The sequence below is a fragment of the Pseudochaenichthys georgianus genome, chromosome 10 (genome assembly GCF_902827115.2).
Source record: "Pseudochaenichthys georgianus chromosome 10, fPseGeo1.2, whole genome shotgun sequence".
NCBI classification, from domain to species: Eukaryota; Metazoa; Chordata; class Actinopteri; order Perciformes; family Channichthyidae; genus Pseudochaenichthys; species Pseudochaenichthys georgianus.
This window is the reverse complement of record NC_047512.1, coordinates 7,690,713-7,714,307: the sequence shown is the minus strand read 5'-3', so window position 1 is coordinate 7,714,307 and position 23,595 is coordinate 7,690,713. Positions and strand designations below refer to the sequence as shown.

At 42.8% G+C, this 23,595-nt stretch overlaps 1 protein-coding gene across 1 annotated transcript; it reads right to left on the bottom strand.

Moving 5' to 3' along the window:
- Positions 1–7,611: 7,611 nt before the first annotated feature.
- On the bottom strand, positions 7,612–23,121 carry LOC139434731 (uncharacterized). The gene is made up of 4 exons (XM_071204715.1): positions 20,618–23,121; positions 12,911–13,100; positions 12,402–12,685; positions 7,612–11,009 (listed from the first exon to the last, which is right to left on the bottom strand). The coding sequence occupies exons 1-4, from the start codon at positions 23,119–23,121 to the stop codon at positions 7,928–7,930; spliced, it is 6,060 nt and encodes a 2,019-aa protein (XP_071060816.1). The 3' UTR covers positions 7,612–7,927.
- Positions 23,122–23,595: the final 474 nt, after the last annotated feature.

The window sequence follows — 23,595 nt, the reverse complement described above, 5'->3', positions numbered from 1 at the left end:
GAGATCCGTGAACAGAGAGTTGAGATCCGCGAGCGCATTTTTGGTCCACAAATACAAAATGGATTCACAAATGCCTGATCGAAAGTTGTAAATGTTAAAGAGATATTCACAGATCTTTTTTTTATTTGTGAACATATTTAGCGTATTTGCAGATCCGTTTTACACTTGCAAATGTATTTGTGAGTTTGCAAATCTTTTAAATGCATTTGTGGATGTTGTTTTACATTTACAAATCACATATTTACACACAAATTATTTTTATGTTCACACAAATAATTATGAGACATATCTATACCCATACCCATTGCATTGTGCTCTGAAAGCCATTGACACATTTCGTACAAATGCTTTCTGGTTGTGTTGTCGCAAAGCACTTTGGATTTCTTTGTTTGGAAAGTGCGAATGGTTACTTGACATTTTAAAATGTGTGAGTACAGGCTCAATGTTGGCAAAGGAAGCCGTTTTATTACAACCAAAACCTTGACTTTCTCCTGATCCTTATTTAGTTTTTATTTCAACTATAGGAACCGTGTCATTAACAGTGAAGCCGCAGGGCAGCACGAGGGGAAGATATGAGAAGAATATCAACACAAAGAAGCCAATCAACATTCTTATATAAACACGACCACAATGAGTTGCTAATAGAGATGAAGCCACAGAAATCCATCACATATCTCTGCATTCCTTTGAGCTTTTAAGGGGCCGTATTATGATCATTTGTAGGTTTCACATTCGTATTTTATGCCTCTAGAAACTCCGTCTGGAGGGAACTTTGGATTTTAGCCTTTGACCATTTCGATTAGATGCACAAAAAGTACCGGAAAGGGAAAAACCCCCAAAAAAGCATAATAGGGTCTCCTTAGGGGTTTTATATTTCTTCTCATTGTTACTGCTGTGTTGGATACTGTAGCTGTCGTCACTCTCATTGAATTAGTTTTCCAGCAAAATAGATTTGAAACATTAAGCCTTGAAATTCAACCTGTCTTTTCTTGTTTAAAAAAAAAATCATATTATCACCTAAACTAAGGTAAAACTGCTATTCAATTTGAGCAAGTTACAATACAATACAGCTTTATTTATAGAGCACTTTAAACCTCCAGAGCAAAGTGCTGTACCGTCAAATAAACAAAACAAAACATCACACAGCACAGCTTCGTGGTTTTACACCATAAAACAAGTACAAGTAAAAACAATAGACAATTTAAAAGCAATACAAGCAACACTCTAAAATATGTTAATACTCTAAGTTGTGGGCGGTGGTGGCGAAGTCGATAGGGACTTGGCAACTGGAAGGTCACCAGTTCAAGTCCCGGCAAGATCAAGTGCTACCGAGGTGTCCCTGAGCAAGGCACCGTTCCCCACACTGCTCCCCGGGCGCCGTTCAAAATGGCAGCACACTGCTCCTAACACTAGGATGGGTCAAATGCAGAGAAACAATTTCCCCACGAGGGATGAATAAAAGTCCATCTTATCTTAAAGGTGGGGTGGGTAAGTTTCAGAAACCGGCTCGAGATACACTTTTTGTTATATTCCATGGAATGCTCTTAACATCCCGATAGCAATGAATATCTGAAGTGCTTTGACAAAAAATCCATACAAAAATGTCATCTGTAGAAGCCGTAATACTGTAAAAAGTACAACCAATCGTTCGTGTGTGTTGGAGGCGGGGCTCTATAAGGAAGTGGCAGATTTTCTCCGGTTGTGTATTTTCAAATTCTAGCGATCTCGAGCCGGTTTCTCAAACCTACCTACCCCACCTTTAAGGAGAAGAGGTGGGTTTTAAGAAGCGATTTAAAAGCAGGCCGTGTGGAGGCCTGTCTGATGTGCAGGGGCAGATCGTGCCACAGTGTGGGAGCCGCTACAGAGAAGCAACGGCCCCCTCTGAGCTTTGACTTGGTTCTGGGCATGTTCAGGAGCAGCTGATCCGCTGACCTGAGAGGGCGGTTGGGTGTGTAAGGGTGTAGCAGCTCAGAAAGATATGGTGGGGTCAGGCCATTTTGGGATTTAAAAGCAAATAAAAGGATTTTGAAAGGAATCCTGAAATGTATTGGAAGCCAAAATGGGGGAAATGTGCTCATATTTCCGTGTTGCTGCGGCGAGTTCACCTCAATGGACTGAATGCAAAAGATATGTTCCTCTGTGTCACTTCGGATGGTAACATTTACATTTGACACCATATTCAGCCCCGTCTTGACATAATGTGGGTTACAAACGCTTTGCCATGTGCGAAGAATAGCTTTTCCAGATGTACAGATTCACCTTTTAACATAATGTTTTCCTCCTGAAAGAGATTGTGAGTGTTAGAGAGCAGCTATGGGAATCCAATCAAGTGCTCGTTGCACAGCAGCTCGTTAAGTATTCACAAAGCCTTTTGGAATCACACTGCCTATCCTGTCGCCACCAGTGGAACACGGGGCTCGACCTTGTTTTCCATATTATTCGCGTTGCTGCGCATTATCATACGTTATGTAGCTATTCTTGTCAAATGCAGACACCATAATAATCTGTGGACATTCAGAAAAACAGGGGCTCTTATAATTAGACCAATCTGCATGCATGCTGTGTGTTTTGCGCTGTTAGTTCTTGGACTAGATATGCAAATTGGATCCCACAAAGCCTTAAGAGTCACCTCTTAATGCAAGCTTTGATTGCGTTTCACTTGTCATAAAAAGTGATTTGAAAGCCCCTCTGTCTGCAGTACATCTCCATAATGAAGCGAGACCAAAATGCCATGGCCATTAGCACATGGATTACAATTTTGAATCAGCTGAAGCTCATTATGTCTGGGCTCCTGAGGGAGATTATTCAGAGGAGAAATAGTGGTATTATTTTTTATGTTGGAGGTAACATCTGTTGTTTACTACAAAATGTGTTTGTGCGGTACAGTGATAATGTCTTTTGTTTAGTGCAATACACTTTAGAAACAATGTGGATGAGCAACAATTCCCCAAATATAAAATGGATTAAGTCATTATAATATTATAATATGAGCCTTGTGATGGACTGAATCCCAATGCATGCTGGAAGAGTTACTGACACCTGAATGGGAAGATGCTTAAAGAAGATGCTTATTCCAATTATTCTACATTTGTGTAATTTAGGATAACCCTTTTTTTCTTGGATGAAACAACCGATAAGTGAGCTTTAGAAGTGCTGATTTCTAAACATTTTGGACAGGTTTTTTAATCCCTAATGTTTTCCCATGCTAGCTGTCACCTCCTCCTGACCTATACGCTCTTTATGCTAAGCTAAGCTAAACATCTTCTGCTCCAGCTTCATATTCAACAGACAGGAAACTGATATTATCGTCTTATCTTAATCTCAATCAGAAAGCAAATAAGTACATTTCACTTAAAGGTGGGGTTGGTAATGTTGGAGAAACCAGCTCGAGTGCGCTAGAATTTGAAAATACACAACGGGAAAAAATCTGCCACTTCCTTACAGAGCCCCTCCTCCAACACACACGAACGCGCACATGACCAATGAGGGCACGAGATAAGTTTGTGCACAGATGGAAGGCTGACAGGCAGGTAGGCCATCCAGTTACTTTAGCTGGCTCAGATGATTGGTCGTGCTTTTTACAGCGCCACGGCTTCCATAGATGATATTTTTTTATGTATTTATTGTCAAAGCATTTAATGTATTCATTGCTATCGGGACGTTTCTGAAATAAATTACATACCCCACCTTTAACATATAGCACAGTGGGTAATACTATATGAAAAACATGACAATATTCTTATGAAATGTAAAGTCTTTGTTATTTCCAATTGTGCACTCAAAAACGAAACAAACTCAATACCAAAAAGTAAAGTTAATGTCTTCGTCATTGATAGTTTGGACCAAAGAAACGCATCTGTAGGTGTGGTTTCTTCCTAAATAAAGACACCTAACAAGCAAAGAAGCCGAACCCCAGCTGTAAAGCCGTCTCACTGTTTTCCATTTCAACTTCTCCTGCATCGGGTTAGTGTCCCCGTGCGGCAGCTGCAAACATACAGCTGACCTGGCGGGTCTCGCCTCTTGACAGCTCGCTGTGTGTGTCTCTGTGTTATTCCATAAATACGAGATAAGGGCCGCGGCCGACCCCATGTGTAGCTGTGTGGTTAATTGAGACGTAGCATCAGTGACCCGGTGTGTGCCTAAGCCCTCCACGCCACCACCTATCAGTCAGGCTGGGTAATTGGTAGCACTGCAGCCACAGAAAGCTACGAACTACAAGAACTAAAACGCTGTGACGGACAGAGTTTCTTTGATAGGTTCTGTGTGGTTTCATGAAGACGGAAGGGATGTAGCTGATACTTTGTTAAATGTATTCGTGAACAAGTATTTTGTCTTCATTTATCACGTGCATTTGAGAAGTGCCAGGCACGTCTGAAATCACAAAGTGCTAATGGAAGAGTTTCTCATGTTCATTCTTTGAGACAATATCACTCTATATCGAGATGCAACTGTGGTGTCGGATATGGCCTCTTTTTCTACAAAGTGAGCGCTTTATCAGAGGAAGCTGAATGGGCTGTGTCTGAAATCACTGACTTGTTCCCTCGTTTTCTTTTCCTTGTACAATAGAACCTGTGGTTTACTCTACATCGAGCAGAGAGCAGGGTTATTGGCTTGTAACGGGATAGTTGGTGCAATCAATTCCTATAGGTGTTAATAATGAGGAGACATTAGTGGATAAGGTAAAGGTTACGATGAACACTTGTTCTTCTTGTCTTCACAGGAAGTAGACAATGGATACAGTTCCTTTATCAAATGTGTTTCCTCAACAAACAACACATATTAAATATACAATTGCATTTTATTGGAGGCAGTTTGAAATCAAATTAACATGCAAAAAAATAGCTTTGAGTACAAAATAATTCTACATAACGAGACGATAAGCAAATACAGTGTGTTTGTGTGTGTGTGTGTGTGTGTGTGTGTGTGTGTGTGTGTGTGTGTGTTTTGTATTGTCTCTATCAACGCCCTCACACAAAGAATTAGTAGAGCATTCAGATAAACAAAAACAAAAAGCACTCCCCCATCATAATGGAGCTGCTCCGAGCTTCATCGCATCTCATATTCATTAATCAACAGTTCTTCCTTCACATCTCAACTTCCCTTTGAGTTCAGACACTTTTCTACATTCAATTAACATGAGCCTCACAAGAATACGCGCTCTGCAGCGACTGCATTCGGTTTCATCCTCTCTGAATGCCATTTCCCCCCCATGCAAGAGGTGACACAATGAAGAGCCCCAGGTATTTCTTCACCCCTCCTGAACGGGGGGGAGGGGGTGAGGGTGAGTGTATGTGTTGGGGGAGATTGGGGTGAGGGGAGGGTGGAGCAGTATCCCCAGGGGAGGGCAGCACAAATCCGAGGGAACAAAAACGCATCCATATTTGGCAGAGCTTTTGTCTCCCCTGACAGCTGAGTGTGCGGGGGGGGGGGGGCCGCAATAATGAATTGGATTCAATGTGAAAGTAAGAAAGCATGGCTCGTCAAAGGCCAGCATTTGGTGGGGAGTGAATGGGGGATTGGTTGGGGTGGGAGGTATGCTAATGTGTGTACAGTTTCAACACTGAAGTGAATCAAAGATGCAGTTTGAAAACAAATTGAGATTAGTGATATAAGAAAACTATTTCCCTACTAAGATTCAAAGGCCTTATTGTCGTGTGCACATTAACAACAGTTTCATTTTAGCAAAGAGAAGCTAAACTCCCAGGCTCCTCCAACAATGCTACATCCTTAAAGGGGACAATTTCTGCTCAATTTTAGGTTCATATAACGGCCCGTCCACACGGCGGCGTGCGTTGAAACGCTTCTGCCCGTCCACTTTGAACGGGGTGACGTCACGCTTTGCCGAACTGCATTGTGGTTCCGTCGCTTCGCGTTGCTCGCTTCAAAAGTTGAGCAATGTTCTACTTTTGAAGCTTCGACGGAAGTGCCAGCCAATCAAATCATATGCCAGTACAAGCTCTAGCCAATCAAACCGCGTGCTTGTGTGTCCGGGGCGGGAGATTCATGTGATTGGTTGTTGGTCGAGCTTCAGACACGCCCGCCGGCAAGCTTCAACGCACCCCGCCGTGTGGACGCTGCGTTAGTGTCTTATGCTTCTACTGGGACATGTCTCCATGCTTTAATGTTCAAACAGCTCTTTACTTCTCTCATACTGCCTGTGCTGCATCACCTCTTTTCACCCTCTGTCTGAAACCAGAGGCCAGTCTGCTCTGATTGGTTAGCTGGCCGGCTCTGTTGTGATGTCCTGCCACTTAGCCTATCCCGTCCAATGTGTGGGAGCGCTAGCCAATAGAAGCGTGAGTGTTACGTAGTGATGTTAAGTCTGTTACATAAGTAAACAAAGGAGTCCAAGGGAGGCGTTTCAGACGGTGTGAGAGAAACTCCCTCTGGAGAGATGTTATCCTTTGGAGACCATTAACATATTAAAAACCTATTCCAGGAAAGGGACAACCCCAAATAACATAAGGCCCTTTAAATGTATTTAAATGTAATCTCTGCTATTTGTTAAGCACTTTGAATGCCAAAATTCAGATATGTGGAAAATAGCTTTCTAGAAACGGATTGCCTCCTAAATGCTGCATGTGTGCCCCCCTGTTGTGCCTCATACTGTATAAGAACATCAAGAAATCCCCTCCCTAACAGTGAAAGATGAGCATGGCTCAGTAAGTGATACATATATGTTTTTTCCGTGTGTAAATCACCAGCAACACACAGCCTGTAAGCAGATTAAAACTCCTGATACCAAACAGGACAGTGCTTACAGAGCTAATTTAATCAGCCATCTTGCTCATTCTTTATTCCATTAGTCTACGCTCCTTCAACTTGACCTTAAGCCTCAGCGGATTCCTTTTATTGCTGCACTTTAATGTATAAATCTCCCAAAGAGAGAGCAGCAGTGATTTTTGATTTGCATTTTATTGAGCTTCCGATTGGCACTGGGATAATGATGAGATGTGGGGGCAGCGTTAATAATGTTGACCACCCTGTTGGACCGCTTTGTCTCCACGGTGTAGTCCCCGCTAGATGTGCAGCTTATAATTACTTCCAGATATCCAATGCTGAGTTAAGGGTGACCTTGCAGTGTGTCGCGTACATGGAAAGAAGCCAAGGTGAGTTGTGTTGTGAGTGTAGGGTCACACAGTTATTTGAGTACACATTTAGAGCATGACATCAAGTCAAATGTCACACTTTCAACTATGCATTTCAGCCCTGAGTTCAGGTTAGAATTGGGCCACCAGATACGCTTTTATAATAATAATACATTTATTCAATCAATCAATCAATCAATCAATCAATCAATCAATCAATCAATCAATCAATCAATCAATCAATCAATCAATCAATGTTTATTTATATAGCCCAATATCACAAATGTTACATTTGTCTCAGTGGTCTTCACAGTGTGTACAGAATATCAGTATGACAATACGACACCCTCTGTCCTTAGACCCTCACATCGTACAAGGAAAAACTTCCAAAGAAAACCCAGTTTAAAGGGAAAAATGGGAGAAACCTCAGGGAGAGCAACAGAGGAGGGATCCCTCTCCCAGGACGGACAGACGTGCAATAGATGCCGTGTGTAAATTGAAAAGATAATACATTTGCAACATAGGTAGTCCAAATGTTTGGAAATGCATGTGTGTATAATAGGAAGATGAATCCACGAGGATATCCATCCAGGACCTATGATCCAGGACCACAGCCACGACTCAAGATCCAGCGCTCGCGATCCAGGACACAGGACCGCAGGATCATCCATGACTCCGGATCCCAGCGTATATAGACACCAAAAAGAAAGACATTTGGGGAAGCTGGGTTAATCGGAACATGAGTGTACACGGGTATAGACAGAGAGAAGGAAGAAGTAAGATGTCCCCCGACAAACTAAGCCTATATCAGCAAAACTAGGGGCTGAATCTAATCAGCCCTAACTATAAGCTTTATCAAAAAGGAAGGTCTTAAGCGCACTCTTAAAAACGGATAGGGTGTCTGCCGCCCGAACACAAACTGGAAGCTGATTCCACAAATGTGGAGCTTGATAAGAAAAGGCTCTGGCTCCCATTGTACTTTTAAAGATTCTAGGAACAACCAACAACCCTGCATTCTTGGAACGCAATGCCCTAGTAGGACAGTAGGGTATAATGAGTTCTTTAAGGTAAGATGGCGCCTGCCCATTAAGGGCTTTGTAGGCGAGAAGAAGAATTTTAAATTCTATCCTGTGTTCTATAGGGAGCCAGTGTAAGGCAGCCAGAACAGGAGTAATGTGGTCCCTTTTCCTAACTCTGGTTAGTACACGAGCCGCAGCATTTTGAATCAGCTGAAGCGACTTGATTGACTTCTTGGTACTCCCTGATAATAAAGAGTTACAATAATCCAGCCTAGAAGTAACAAATGCATGGACTAGTTTCTCTGCATCGTTTTGAGGCAAGATATGCCTGATTTTTGCAATGTTACGTAGATGGAAGTAGGCGGTCCTTGAAATTGATTTTATGTGGGCGTTAAAGGATAAATCCTGATCAAATATAACACCAAGATTCCTTACAGTCTCACTGGAGGCCAAATTAATGCCATCCATAGTTAGTATGTCTTTAGATAATTTGTTTCGTAGATTCTTCGGGCCAAGTACAATAACTTCAGTTTTGGTCGTGTTTAACATCAAAAAGTTTAAGGTCATCCACGTTTTTAAGTCCTTAAGGCAGTCTTGAATTTTATTTAGATGATTAATTTCATCAGGCTTGATTGATAGATATAGTTGAGTATCATCCGCATAACAATGAAAGTTTACAGAATGATTCCTTATAATATTGCCTAACGGAAGCATATATAATGTGAACAAAATAGGTCCGAGCACTGAGCCCTGTGGCACTCCATGGCTAACTTTGGTTTGCGTGGAAGATTCATCGTTAACACGTATAAACTGAGAGCGTTCAGATAGATAGGACCTAAACCAGCCTAAAGCAGTTCCCTGTATGCCAACTAAGTGCTCTAGTCTTTGCAATAGGATATCATGGTCGATAGTATCAAATGCAGCACTAAGATCGAGCAAAACAAGAATAGAGACAAGTCCCTTGTCTGAGGCTATTAGAATATCATTTGTGACTTTAACCAGAGCTGTCTCTGTGCTATGATGTGTTCTAAAGCCAGACTGAAAATCTTCAAATAAATCATTGTTTTTTAAGTAATCACACAACTGTTTTGCGACCGCTTTCTCAAGAATTTTTGAGAGGAACGGAAGATTAGAAATAGGTCTATAGTTGGCTAAAACCTCTGGATCGAGGTTGTGCTTTTTAAGAAGCGGTTTTATCACTGCTACTTTGAATGATTGGGGAACATAGCCTGATAATAAAGACATATTCATAATATTTAATAAAGAAGTGCTAATTAATGGAAAAACTTCCTTCAACAGCTTAGTTGGAATTGGGTCTAACATGCACATTGATGGTTTAGAAGAGAGAATCATTGAATGTAATTGTTCAAGGTTAATGGCTGAAAAGCATTCTAGTTTACTATCTAGTGTAATATTAGAACTTACGATTCCGGGAGCTGATGATAACACTATACTGGTCGAAGGCAAGAGGTCATTAATTTTGTTTCTAAGAGTAACAATTTTATCGTTAAAAAAGCACATAAAATCATTACTACTGAGTGCTATGGGAATAGAAGGCTCAATCGAGCTGTGGCTCTCTGTCAGCCTGGCTACAGTGCTGAAAAGAAATCTTGCATTATTCTTATTCTCATCTATTAATGAAGAGTAGTAGGCTGCTCTCGCTTTACGCAGTGCTTTCTTATATTCATTGAGAGTAATATGCCAAATTAAACGAGATTCTTCAAGTTTAGTGGAACGCCATATCCTTTCAAGTTGTCTAGACTTTTGCTTTATTTTGCGGGTTTCGGCATTATGCCATGGAGCTAATCTATGTTGTTTTATTTTCTTCTTTTTCAAAGGAGCAACAGAGTCTAATTTTATTCGCAGCGCATCTATAGCACTATCAACAACATGATCAATTTGGGGTGGTGTACATTTTGTATAAGTTTCCTCCCCTACATGCAGACATGCTATCGAGTTAAGTATTGGTTGAATCTCTTCCTTAAATGTGGCTATAGCACTAACAGATAGGTTTCTGCTGCAAGAGCTTTTGACTAATGCTTTGTAGTCTAGTAACAGTACTTCAAAAGTTACTAAGAAATGGTCGGATAAAGCAGGATTATGCGGTTCGACTAATAGTTGCTCAATTTCAATACCATAAGTCAGAACAAGGTCGAGAGTGTGATTATAACAGTGGGTTGGTTTATTTACACTCTGACAGAAACCAACAGAATCTAATATAGAGTTAAATGCAACAGTAAGGCTATTTTTATCATCGTCAACATGAATATTAAAGTCACCTACGATAATTACTTTGTCTGTTTTAAGAACCAAAGTTGATAAAAACTCAGAGAATTCTGATAAGAATTCTGAATAAGGACCTGGTGCACGATACACTGTAACAAATAAGATTGGCTGCAAAGTTTTCCAGGTCGGATGCGTAAGACTAAAAACGAGGCTTTCAAAAGAGGTATAATTACATTTTGGTTTAGTATTGATAAGTAAACTTGAGTCAAAGATTGCTGCAACTCCACCTCCTCGGCCCGTGCCTCGAGCAATATGAGTGTTGACATGGCTGGGTGGAGTGGCCTCATTTATGCTGACATATTCTTCATGTCTCAACCAAGTTTCAGTGAGACAGCATATATCAATATTATAATCTGATATTAAATCATTTACCAATATTGCTTTAGATGCTAGAGATCTTATGTTTAAGAGACCACATTTAATCTTCCTGTTTTGTTGCACTGTAGTAGTTGTTACATTTACTTTTATTAGGTTATTATGTATAACACCTCTATTAGGTTTTACCTTAAATTGTCCTTGGGCAGACACACACACCGCTAATATTGGGTATTTTATTGGGTTCGGGATTCCTATGGGTGACTGCCTAGGAGAGAGCGCAGAGAAGCGTGTAAGACTGCGACTCTGCCTCCTGGTCTCAACTCCAGTTTGTCATGGATTACGTCCACAAAGCCCTGAAATGTTTGCCGAAATGAGATCTGCACCTTTCAAAGTAGGGTGAATGCCGTCTCTCTTAATCAGACCAGGTTTTCCCCAGAAGGCTGTCCAATTATTTACGAAGCCCACATTGTTTATTTATTTATTTTGGGGGGCGCCTTTCAAAACACCCAAGGACACCTTACAGGGTTACAGATTTACAATTTACATTTACAATTTTACCTTACAAATTAAAACAGTGGATTTAGTGAAGTATCAGCCGGGGTAAGACAAGACAAACAACAGGACGTTGACTACAAAAGGACAAAAAAGGACACAGGGTACAGATTATAGAGAAAATGCCAGTTTATGCATATAGGGGAATGATAATAATAATACATGTCATTTATATAGTGCTCAAAGTGCTTATGACGCCCTGACTTGGGTGCATGATCAATAATCTGGCCATTGGACGATTGTAATGCTTTTCAAATAATCTGATCTGCTGTTTCATCCATGTGCTGTGGTTTCCCACATGGCTGCTTTCAAAAGATTCATAATAGATATTATTGACTTTAAATATGACAGGCCTGGTATTGGCTAACTTTGGTCTTGACTGTGCTGCGATGTGTTTAAAATCAGAATCATGTTTTATGCAAAGTATGTTTAGAGATGAAGGATTTTGCCTCAGTGTATAATGGTGCATACTGCATACAGTAGTATACATTAACAGAGTAAGAGGAATTAAGTAGTACAGAAATAGCAAATATAGAAAAAATTATGTACAAAACTAGGATCCAATTAAAAGATTACAATTTAAAAAAAAATATATATATATTATAATATGATGAATTACTGTGAAACAATATATGCAATTCATCAGAAAGAAAATACATGAATTAACTGCATCTAGTGCCAATAATTCTGCCTATCTTGTTATTATCAACATTGCTTTTTACAAGTGTTATTGTCAGCACTTCATACGATGGATATAATAAAAACTGTGATATGTCTACCCTATTAATAGAATTAGAATAGAATTCCTTTATTGTCATCGCACCAGGTACAACGAAATTTAAAAAAGCAATCCTCGCAGTGCATTTCCACATAACACGAATAAATATATATCTATATAAACATATACACACAAACATATGCTCACACATCCATACCAACATGCATACATGCCCGCACATTATTTAAATACAGTTTACAATATAAAAAACACAGGGATGATATTTTGCATCTCTGATGTCGACCAGTTAATAAGTTAATACAACTATTAAAAAGTAGTGCAGTTGTAACTGTGTTCAGTTCTCGTATGGCTCTGGGGTAGAAACTGTTTTTCAGTCGGTTTGTCCTCGATTGAATTGACCTGTAGCGTCTACCGGAGGGCAGAAGAGCAAACAGGAAGTGTCCAGGGTGTGAAGCGTCTGCAATGATTTTGCCTGCTCTGTTGAGGCAACGTTGGCTGAAGAGTTCCTCCAGAGAAGGCAGTGAGCAGCCGATGACCCTCTGGGCTGTGTTTATGACCCTCTGAAGGGCTTTCCTGTCCTTTTCTGAGCAGCTGGCACACCACTGGTTAGGCAATATGCCAGCACACTCTCTATGGAGCAGCGCTAGAAAGACACCAGAAGCTTCTCCTCCAGGTTGTTTGTCCTGAGGAAGTGGAGTCGCTGCTGGGCCTTTTTCACAGATGTTGTGGTGTTGATAGACCAGGATAGATCTTCAGCAATGTGTGTGCTGAGGAACCTGAAGGCGGGAACCCTTTCCACACAGTTGCCGTTGATGTACAGTGGATCTGGTGTTGTGCTGTTTTTCCTGAAGTCTGAGTTCTTTTGTTTTTATGGAGTTCAGAACAAGGTTATTATCTGAACACCACACTGCCAGTCTCTGGATGTCATCCCTGTAGGCTGACTCCTCTCCTCTTGTGATCAGTCCAACCACGGTTGTGTCGTCCGCCAACTTGACGATGGTGTTGGTGGGGTGAGTGGGGGCACAGTCATAGGTGTACAGGGAGTCGAGCATGGGGCTCAGCACACAGCCTTGTGGTGAACCGGTGCTGAGTGTGAGGCTGGAGGAGAGGTGAGGGCCTATTCTCACTGTTAGTTAGGAAGTCCTTAATCCATTGGCAGATGTTTGGGGGAAATCCTAGGTCAGATAGCTTGGAAACCAATCTTCCCGGGATGACTGTATTAAAGGCAGAACTGTAATCAACAAAGGGCATCCTCACATAGCTCCCCTGGTGTTCAAGGTGGGACAGTGCACTGTGAAGGACAGTGGCGATGGCATCCTCTGTAGACCTCTCTATACGCAAACTGATTTGGGTCGAAGGCGGGTGGGAGAATGGTGTTGATGTGCTGCAGGACCAGCCTCTCGAAACACTTCATGATGAGCGGTGTGAGTGCTACCGGACGGTAGTCGTTGAGGCTGGAGATGATCTTTTTTTTCCGTTACATTAAACTAATGTAATAGATCATCTTTGGATCCACCTCTGTTAAAAAGCAATAGTTTCAGATATCTATCATTCATACAGCACATGTGGTCAGGCTGGAATCAAATCAGTCACATCCAATGGTTTTCAGAGACAAAAACAGCTCTCCTCAAAACCTCAATACACACATGCAGCTGAATCCATGTCTCTGTTTTCTATTTGGTATACTCCCTATGTTCAAATGGTAACAGTTGAGCATGTTCATTTGGTTTGATTTATTAGACCACGTGTTTCTGTCTGAGGGGTGATTTCCTGGAGAAAAGTTCAATCTTTATGAGGCATGCTGCTCATGATTGACAGCAAGTGAACAATAGCATGCAGCAGTCACATGAAAACACTCAACTCAGTTATAACTTATAATAGAATAAAAACAAAAAGCGAGATCTTGATCAAACTGAATTACAGCTTGATGTTTCCTGTGATGAATCACCTCACCGTGTGGAAGTTGTTTTTCATAGTTTTGCAAGAATGAATGGCAGCTAACAGCTTTTTCTGAAGGGAAGAACAACGGTGCTGAGTTACAACATGACTGATTGACGCGGTTATTCAGAAATCACTGGTATTTCTGCTTAATGCTATCCATCATCGTGTCAGTCAAGGGTTGCATATTTTAAGCTTCGGTAGAAATATTGAATTAGATGTTTTTTAAGCTCTCAGATGGCTGTCAGCACATTGACTCTGAGCCATTTAATACAAGAGTTAAAAGGCTGTCTCTAAAATAAAACACCACCCAGCACTTGTAATATTGATGTTTGAGCATTGAGCTGAACTTTCTGTTTCTATAGCAACCTTTACTGTCACAGTTCCATACCATATTGTCAAATCTAAAACAAAACAAACAGCCGTCTTTTATCTACCCCCCCCCCCCATAATAGAGTATGGCAGGAATGAGTCCTAAAACCCGAAAAATGTGTTAACATTTGACCACCTCTGGTTTTAATCTACGATATAAAATACATTGAAATACCCCACTGGTGAATGTCTGAAGCTTCTTCGTGTCATAAAAGCACTGTTTGCCAACTAGTGACTGACTTATCAACCAAACTGTGTAAATGACTGCTAAATAGCTCTGGGGCTAATGTATTGCTAATAGTTAATTTAGTTTAGTTTAGTTTAGTTAGTTTAGTTTATTAATTTTTTTCGAGCGTGTAAAACCAAAGAAAATACAAATGAAACAAAAGATGATACAGACATGATACAGTACTATACAAATGAATGCAATAACTAAACGAAATATTTAAATAATAATTGAATAATCTGTAGTATCATTGTCTGATAACAATAAATACACTTTAAGAAATGTCTAAGCAATGCTAACAGGAGCAATGAAGCTAATCTGATTGCACGTAGTTGCTTGTGGACCAAGCAGGCAGCATCAATGGCAATGCTATTTAACCCTATTGTTTGTTAGTGTTGTTGAGTCCAATCAGATGGAGACATGCTTAGCGAGCTAACATTGCTAGAAAGAAGTCATCTATATTATTGTTCCCTTCACATGACGTTAACATAACTGAGATCTAGATGCTAAACTCTTCCTTAGAGTGTGGGTTAAACTCCCTTTTTCTCAATCTGTTACTTTTACTAAATCTGTTTGACAGGAAATGTTTTGACAACTTGCTGGCGCTATATTTTGTGGGACAAGAATGTTGCTTTTGCCAACTGCGCTAGTACCCATGTTGTTTTTATAACAACTTAGATCACAAACAAAAAAGTGGAACAATCTAAAAAAAAGCGTTCAGATCTCTTTCTCCAGTCGGCTGTACACATTCTCTAATGTGGCGCTTAAAATAAAATGCTTTTACGAACCCTAACCCAGTTTCCTTGTTACTCCACTTTAAGTCTTGTATACAACTTATTTTGTCTAACTATTGTTTATGGTTTGTTTTCTTCTCTGTTTCATCACGTTTGTTGTCAACACAGATTTTGTCAGTCTATCTACAGCTTCCAGTAAAAACTTCAAAGACCAATAATGTCTTTAAACGTTATGTGATGTGTGTGTAGTTTGCCGTAGATCTGTACTCCTGCCCACACTGTGAGGGCAGAGGAGCTGCTCTGTTCTCTTCAGCAGATCCTCAAAGCTACACAACTAGCTTAGGAATGCAATGACAACAAAAACCCCTTAGTTAAGGTTAGAAAAGATCACTATAACGTACGGTTGTAGACTCTCTGCAGACAGCGACGTCTTCCCACACCAGATTTGTAGAAGCACAACAATTGCTTTGCTTCTGGAAGAGGAGAGTGCTCGACTTCAAGAGGTCCCTTGTTAGCGAATGTAAACATCGCTCATTCAGGAGGATTGTCTCATTGTGGGCTGGAAAGCTGTACAGCTTCCGGTCATTGGCCGCACATACTACAAAAAGCCTTTCCCCCCCCAAAAAATAGCATCCTAACAATCTTTAGATCATGTAACACAACACAGTGAAAGCTCATGTTTACCAACGCCTCCGTCTCGAGAGGACGAGGCAGGGCGGATGACGTGACATCGATGGAAGTGCTTGTTTGTGTTTGAATCGTGTACACCAGAATAACACCTCTGATAGACATCACACTGAAATGTTACCTGGTGCAGCTTATGCCTCGCATCCAAATACAGTGACTCGAGACTGCAGGGCAAAAACAAAAACACCTTCGGGGGTGCACTGTTTGTGACGGAAAAGTAGTTCAGTACGGGTAGTACCAGAAAGCGTGCACTCAGGGCGTCCCTTGACATGGTTAAACTACACTGGAATTGCATGAGCCCTTAGGCCGTACGGATCCCGAGAGCCCCGAGGGGAGCGCCTCGCCTCTGTGAATCTTAAAGGTCACGCAGTTTCATTCCCTCCCTCTCTTTCTCTCTGCATCGCCACGACAGAACATGAGCTGATGGCCTATTGAGAATATTGTTTTCTATCTCCGGGCCCCTATAGCGCATTTTCCAACGCTGCCCTTGGAAATGCGTTGAAAGGCAGCTCACAGCATGGCAAAGCACACAACACGCTCTTGTTGATGCCCTTGGTGCCTCTCAATATGCAGACCGTAGATACTGGCATTCACTGCACAGTTGGTACTGACTTCCTCACCCATCTTTTGAACGGGTACACTGTCTCATACTGTGCTTTGTGTTCTGCTCTCTTGGTAAACAATGAGGGTTGCATTGATGGCGAGGGAAACACGGATAGTATCTACACCGCATTAACCCAGGGGAGGATGAGCCTTCGTATTTCCTAAGCAATATCGTCATGTTTTTTTCATCAGGCAGCGGTACAGGCACACAGTTCGGATAGATTGAAGCTGTCTTGCCACCGATAACAAGCTGCACTCAGCCCTCGCTGTACTGCAGCAGAGGAAACAAGATATCTGCTCAGTTTGTTGACAGCCAGGTGATCTGATCAGGGAGCGACACAAACAGATGGTGTAACATTTGGGGAATACGGTTGCACTGTGGTGAAATTGCTCCAAAGTTTGGTTGATTTTCATTTATCAGAGTCAAATAAGCGGTACGAAGAACAAGCAGGGAGGACACAAATCCATTGAGATACTGTTGATGTAAATTCAGCTGATAATTAACCAGGCTGTATGGAAGCTGATCGTGCTACAAGCTCTGTGGCCTTTGGACATTCATTGTATCTCAGTAGAAGTAGGTCATAGGGGTCTTCAACTAAAATTCGACGAGGTCCAGTTAGAGAAAATCTCCCCATGCAAAGGTCCGGAACTTCAAAATGTCTAACTTGCCTTATGAATGAGTGTGATATATATTGAAGTAGCTGTAGCTTTATCAACGTCTGCATGTAAGTGAAAAAAAATTGAAATCCCTTATTAATGTATTGATTGTAGGTCCGGGTCCGTATAGGTTGGCGCCTGGGTCCGGACCGCGGCCCGCCTGTTGCCGACCCCTGGTATAAACCATGAGAACACAAATATTCACTTCTTTCTTCAGAGATGTGGACACAATGTGCATGTTTAACACGTGTTAACATGTTTTCTCAAGGTGGAGTTTCAGTAAGAATTTTCTCCACTAACTTCTGACATAAATACCTACATTATGTACTTCAGCAACTAAACACTGACCTCTCTTCTCTAACCCTTCTTAAACTTTAAAATTCCTGTCAACAGAGTCATTTCTTCGCCGATAACACTTAATAACAACTATGTATTTAGTCCATTCACCTCAGCTCTATTAAGTGGAATATCAATATCAAACATCTCTAAATAACCAGGTGTGTTTGCTTGCCTAAGAAACATTTGCAAAACCATCAGGGAATAAGTGCCGTCATTGATTTGAATGCACACTTTCATCGAGAATATGAACAAGTGTACATGATGAATATTATAAACGCTGACGTTGTACACAAATGTATTGTCCAACTTCACTTTCTGTAAAAGTGATTCCCAGCTGCAAGAGATGGAAACATGTTGAGTGAGTGCACACTAGATGTGTAAATAATTAATCAAAAGACATCAAACAACAAATTGAGTGTGACATTAAGTATTCATTCAACTGTTTATCCAAGTTATCTTTTACATTTGCTTTAAATAATAAATAAATGGTGTTTTTAAGGATATATAGCACCAGCTATAGCTCTGCCTCAGGGGCAGCTATGGTTGAATCCAGATGCATACATCAGCAGAGAACACATGTCCTTATATACATTAACAACTGCCTATCAGTGCATTACAAAGCGTTTCTATAGTGCGTACCGACGCTAAGTGGTGAAGGTATTGTAAAAGAAAGTGTAACCCAGAGGCAGTGTTGTTCTTTAGACTCGGATATATAATGCTGTCTCGATGTTTAATTTGAGACAAAGAGACCGCAGTGTCTTACATTCAAGCTGTTGTTCTACAGGCAGGTTGACTAAGTCTGATTTGCAGCAGCAACCTGCAGGAATAGCTCCGCTGGGATCCAGGGATAAACACACACATGCTTGCATACACATCACTACTTAAGCGCTCTGTTGGTTCTTGTTGAGGGAAAGGCATTCTGTTGTTTATTCAAAGTAGCACCAGGCAAGATTCACATCAAGAAACCCACAACTTCATTTTTGAAAGAGGGGCTGCAATAAGGACAAGCAGTATTCCCAACCAAAATAAGTCGTTGAATATTCCTTATATTTGCAACAAGGTACATTTCGGTGTACAGTCCCAAAACACTAATTGTAGGCAGAATAAACTGCACTGTAAATGGTTGTTTTTCTCTCCTTTTGTTACAGTTAGTGCAACTTGAGCACGCACTTTACTGATAATAACATGTGACAGGATTTGCAGGCAGTTTGAGTTCCAATTGCCCTCTGCTAACATTTTGGGCAGCAGCCGTTTCATTTCCATTGCAGAGTGCAAATACTAACTTAAAACAAACATTTACTGATCTGCACGGCAAATAGTCATCACAGTAGTAAATCGGGTGCAACATAATTACACGATAAACACAAATAAATAAATAAATACAATACCAATGTCATAAAGAATAATTTACAATTGAGGAATGCAATAAAGAAGACTTTTTACATTTGCTGCTAGATGATGGGCACATTATCGTGTACAACTATAGTCATATATAACATGCACTGTGGGAGACTGTTAGTTTAAAGGGGCCCAATACTTCTAATTTTCAAGTTCGTATTTGTATGCTGTGCCTCTACTGTGACCTGTCTCCATGCTTTAATGTTCAAGATCTCTTTCTTTTTCTCATACTGCCTGTGCTGCAGCGCCTCTTTTCACCCTCTGTCTGAAACCAGAGCCCCGTCTGCTCTGATTGGTTAGCTGGACGGCTCTGTTGTGATTGGTCCACCACTTAGAGATGTCCCGCCCCTTCACAAACAATATGTTGGAGCCTATGGTTGGAGCGCTATAGGCAAGCTTGAGTGTTAGGCCCCGGCCACACGAGGGCGATAACGGTCGTATCTGCTCGAGTTCTCTATCAGATTTTATTTGACCTTTATTTAACCAGGACAGGTCTCATTGAGATTAAACATCTCTTGTTCAAGAGAGTCCTGGCCCAAGAATGGTAACAGCACAGTTACAGACAGTTTTACAGTTACAGACAATTAAAAAACACACAATCACAACACAGTCATACACCAAGTTTAGCCAAAGCATTTACAGACACAGCGGCCTGCTTCAAGGTCAGTTAAAGTTGCTTCGAGTGTTTCTAATGAGACCAGCTCTCTGAGTTTCAGCTCAGTTTGAAGCAGGTTCCAAGCTTGAGGGGCAGCGTAACTGAACGCCCTTTCCCCCAGTTCAGTACGGACCTTTGGTTCGGTTAAAAGGAAACAGTTCTCGGAGCGAAGCCGATAAGATCCTGTGCATTTTCTGTTTATGTACATCCTTAGATAAGGGCAAGAGCGCCAAGAATAGCCTTATATATAAGGTAGACTAAACGCTCTGCGGGGGCAAACGGCTCCGTGTTTACGCCTATACGATAATTTCCTGATAACGATGAAATAATAATAATAATAATTTAAATTTATATAGCGCCTTTCACGAAACCCAAGGACGCTTTACAGTGAGAAGTAACAAAACAAAAGGTAATAATAGACATACAGAGCAATAGCAGGAAATAAGTGAGGCCGAAGTCCTGAGTGAACAGATGATGTTTGAGGTGTTTTTTAAAGGTGTCCAGAGTGTCTGCATTCCTGATTGCAGAGGGCAGAGAATTCCAGAGGGTGGGGGCTGCGACACTGAAGGCTCTGTTGCCAAATGTTTTTAGCTTGGAGCGCTGGATGGAGAGCAGCCCTTTGTCAGAGGACCGCAGGTGACGAGAGGGGGTGTAGGGCTGGAGGAGGTCAGAGATGTATGGAGGGGCTAGGGAGTGGAGAGATTTGTAGGTTAGCAGGAGGAGTTTGTACTGGATGCGTGACTTGACCGGGAGCCAGTGAAGGTGGATGAGGGTGGGGGTGATGTGTTGCCAGGGTTTAGTGTGGGTGAGGAGCCTGGCTGCAGAGTTCTGGACGTACTGGAGCCTGTCCAGGGCTTTGCTGGTGACCCCGAACAGAACTCCATTGCAGTAGTCCAGACGAGAGGAGATGAAGGTATGAATTAATGTTTCTGCAACGGGGTCGGGGAGAGAGGGCCGGAGTCTGGAGATGTTTCGTAGGTGAAAGAAAGCAGTTTTGACGGTAGACCTGATGTGGGAGTTGAAGGTGAGGCTAGAGTCCAGAGTGACGCCCAGGCTGCGAACCTCAGGGGAAGGGTGGATGGAGCCGCCATCGATGGTGAGGAGCAGATCTCCAACCTTCCGGAGCAGTGTTTTTGGGGCCACGACCATGAGCTCTGTTTTGTTATTGTTAAGTTTAAGTAGATTTTTTGACATCCAGGCTTGGATGTCGCTGAGGCAGTTGACAAGTGACAGTGGGGGTAGCTGGGATGATGGATTGGTACTGAGGGGGAGCATGTAGATGTTGAATAGAAGGGGGCCGAGCACTGAACCTTGCGGCACACCCTGGTTCACAGGGGCTGGGGGAGAGCTGGATTTTCCGATGGTCACAAACTGTTGCCTGTTGGAGAGGTAGGAATGGAACCAGGAGAGGGCTGTACCAGAGAGGCCAAGGTAGACGGATAGGCGGTTGAGTAGGATAGTGTGGGAGACTGTGTCGAATGCGGCGGAGATGTCCAGGAGGATGAGGATGCTGACGAGGCCTGAATCGGCAGCTATGATAATAAGGGCCGTCTCTGTGCTGTGGTTGGATCTGAAGCCTGATTGGAAGGGTTCATAGAGCTCATGGTCGGACATATGATGGTGGAGCTGGGCAGCAACTGCTCTTTCCATGATCTTGCTAAGAAAAGGAAGGTTGGAGATCGGCCGGAAGTTGCTGGGGTCCTCGGGGTCCAGACCAGGTTTTTTGATGATGGGGGTGACAGCTGCTATCTTGAGGACGGCGGGAACCTTGCCTGATTCCAGGGAGGAGTTGATGATTTTAACAATGGTGGGGCAGAGAATGGGTAGGCAAGTTTTGACCAGAGCAGAGGGCATGGGGTCGAGGGAGCAGGTTGTAGCCTTAGCTTTTGAGACAAGTTTGGTAACCTGTGTGGCATCCACTGGTGCAAAGGAGGAGAGACAACATTGAGGCAGGTGTTGAGTTGAACGAACAGTGACTGGAGGTGGTGTGGCATGTGGATGGGATGGGGCAGAGGCCTGGAGTTCCTGGTGGATGGAGTTGACTTTGTCCTCAAAGAAGTCAAGGAACCTGGTGCAAAGCTCGGGGGCGTCTGCTGGGTTGGGAGGGTCAATTGGGCGGAGTAGGCGGTTTATGGTGGAGAAGAGCATACGGGGGTGGTGTTGCTGGTCACCGATGAGTGAGGAGTAGTATTGTGCCTTAGCTTTTGAGAGGGCGTCCTTGTAGGATTTTACATGTTCTCTATACGCCTCCAGATGGACAGTGAGGCCAGATTTTTTGTGGAGCCGCTCCAGTTGGCGGCCAGAGGCTTTCATGGCACGGAGACTGGTGGTGAACCAGGGGGCTGAGTGGGTGAAGGAGACAGTGCGAGTAATGAGGGGGGCAAGTGAGTCGAGACTCAGGGAAAGAGCAGTGTTGTACTGGGCTACCAGTCCGTCAACCGAGGTGTCAGGGGGATCGGAGGCCAGGTGGCTAGCTATGAGGCTGGTTATGGCTGGTGCGCTCACTGATTTTAGGCTCCTGTAGGTGATTGTCCGCAGTACAAGCTGTCTGGGGAGGGCGATAGGCACAGTGAACAGGATGGCATGATGGTCGGAGACAGCCAGGTTGAGGCACTGCAGGTGGGATGCAGTTGTGCCAGAGGTACATACCAAATCCAGGGTGTGGCCTTTGGCATGGGTGGGATCATGGACATGCTGTTCAAAATTGAAGCAGTCCAGAAGTGCCAGGAAGTCAGAGGCAAATGTGCAACTGGGTGAGTCCACATGAATGTTAAAGTCTCCAAGAAGGAGCGTAGATTGGGACATGGAGCAGATTGAGGTGAGTAGCTCAGATAGTTCAGACAGGAAGATGGCAGAGGCTGAGCCTTTGGGGGGGCGATATATAAGAACAGCCTGGAGCTGTGCAGATCCAGATAGAGTGAAGGCAAGACATTCAAGTGAGGTGGTGTTGGGTACAGGAAGCTCTTTGATCGAGATGTCTGCCCTGTATATTACAGCCAGCCCACCGCCCCGACCAGTGGAGCGGGGCTTTTGAAGGTAGACATAGCCAGGAGGTGTGGCTTGGTTGAGTAATAGGAAGTCCTGTCCAGTTTGCCATGTTTCGGTTAAGCAGAGGAAATGAAGTTTATGATCAGTTATAATGTCATTGATCAGAGGTGCTTTTTTGTTCAGTGATCGAACATTCTGCAGCATGAATGTTGCATTGTTGTTTGTAGTTGTTGAGGCACAGGGGATGAATGGGATGATGACGTCGATACAGCTGAGAGGTCTCAGATTACAGCTATGCACGTAGGGTGTGCTCTGATGACGTCGGCGAAGTGCGACGGACCGCCTGTCTGTCTGTGTGGTGGGGATGTCATGGTCAGAGTTGACAAACTTGCGACGTGCAGCCCTATGCACATAGCGGGGACGGCGAAGGAGTCCAAATGATCGAATTGTGGTGAGGCAGTTAGGAGTGTTGTGGCAGACAAGATTCCACATTTGCAGAGCGGAATATTTCCAGAGAGCCATGTCAGCAGGCACAGCGGCACAGAGGAGCAGCGGCTAGCTACGAGCTGCTAAGCAGGGGCTAGGCGGCAGCTATATTGAGAAGCCGGCAGTGGCTAGCAATGAAATGCTAACAAGAAACTGGGTAGCAGCTGAGTTGAGGGGACAGACTGGGGATGTGGAGAGGGAAATGAAGCTCCTGAGATCCCAGGTTGAAGAGGATGGCTGGTAGCTAGCTACGCAGAAGCTAGCGGCTGAACGGCGGCTAGCAGTGACAGCCGATCGTCAGCTAGCAGTGACAGCTGATCGTTGGAGAATGTGTAAGTGTAATAGGTACACAGTTGATAGATCCAGACAGTTATGATAGCTTTTAGCAGACTATTTGCAGTGGATTTGTGGTTGTTAGAACACAGAAACACGCGAAAAAAAACAGCAGAGAAAACACGATTTTTGGCTACGAAGTGAAGCGGCGACAAACACGCCAGCGTCCTCACTCAC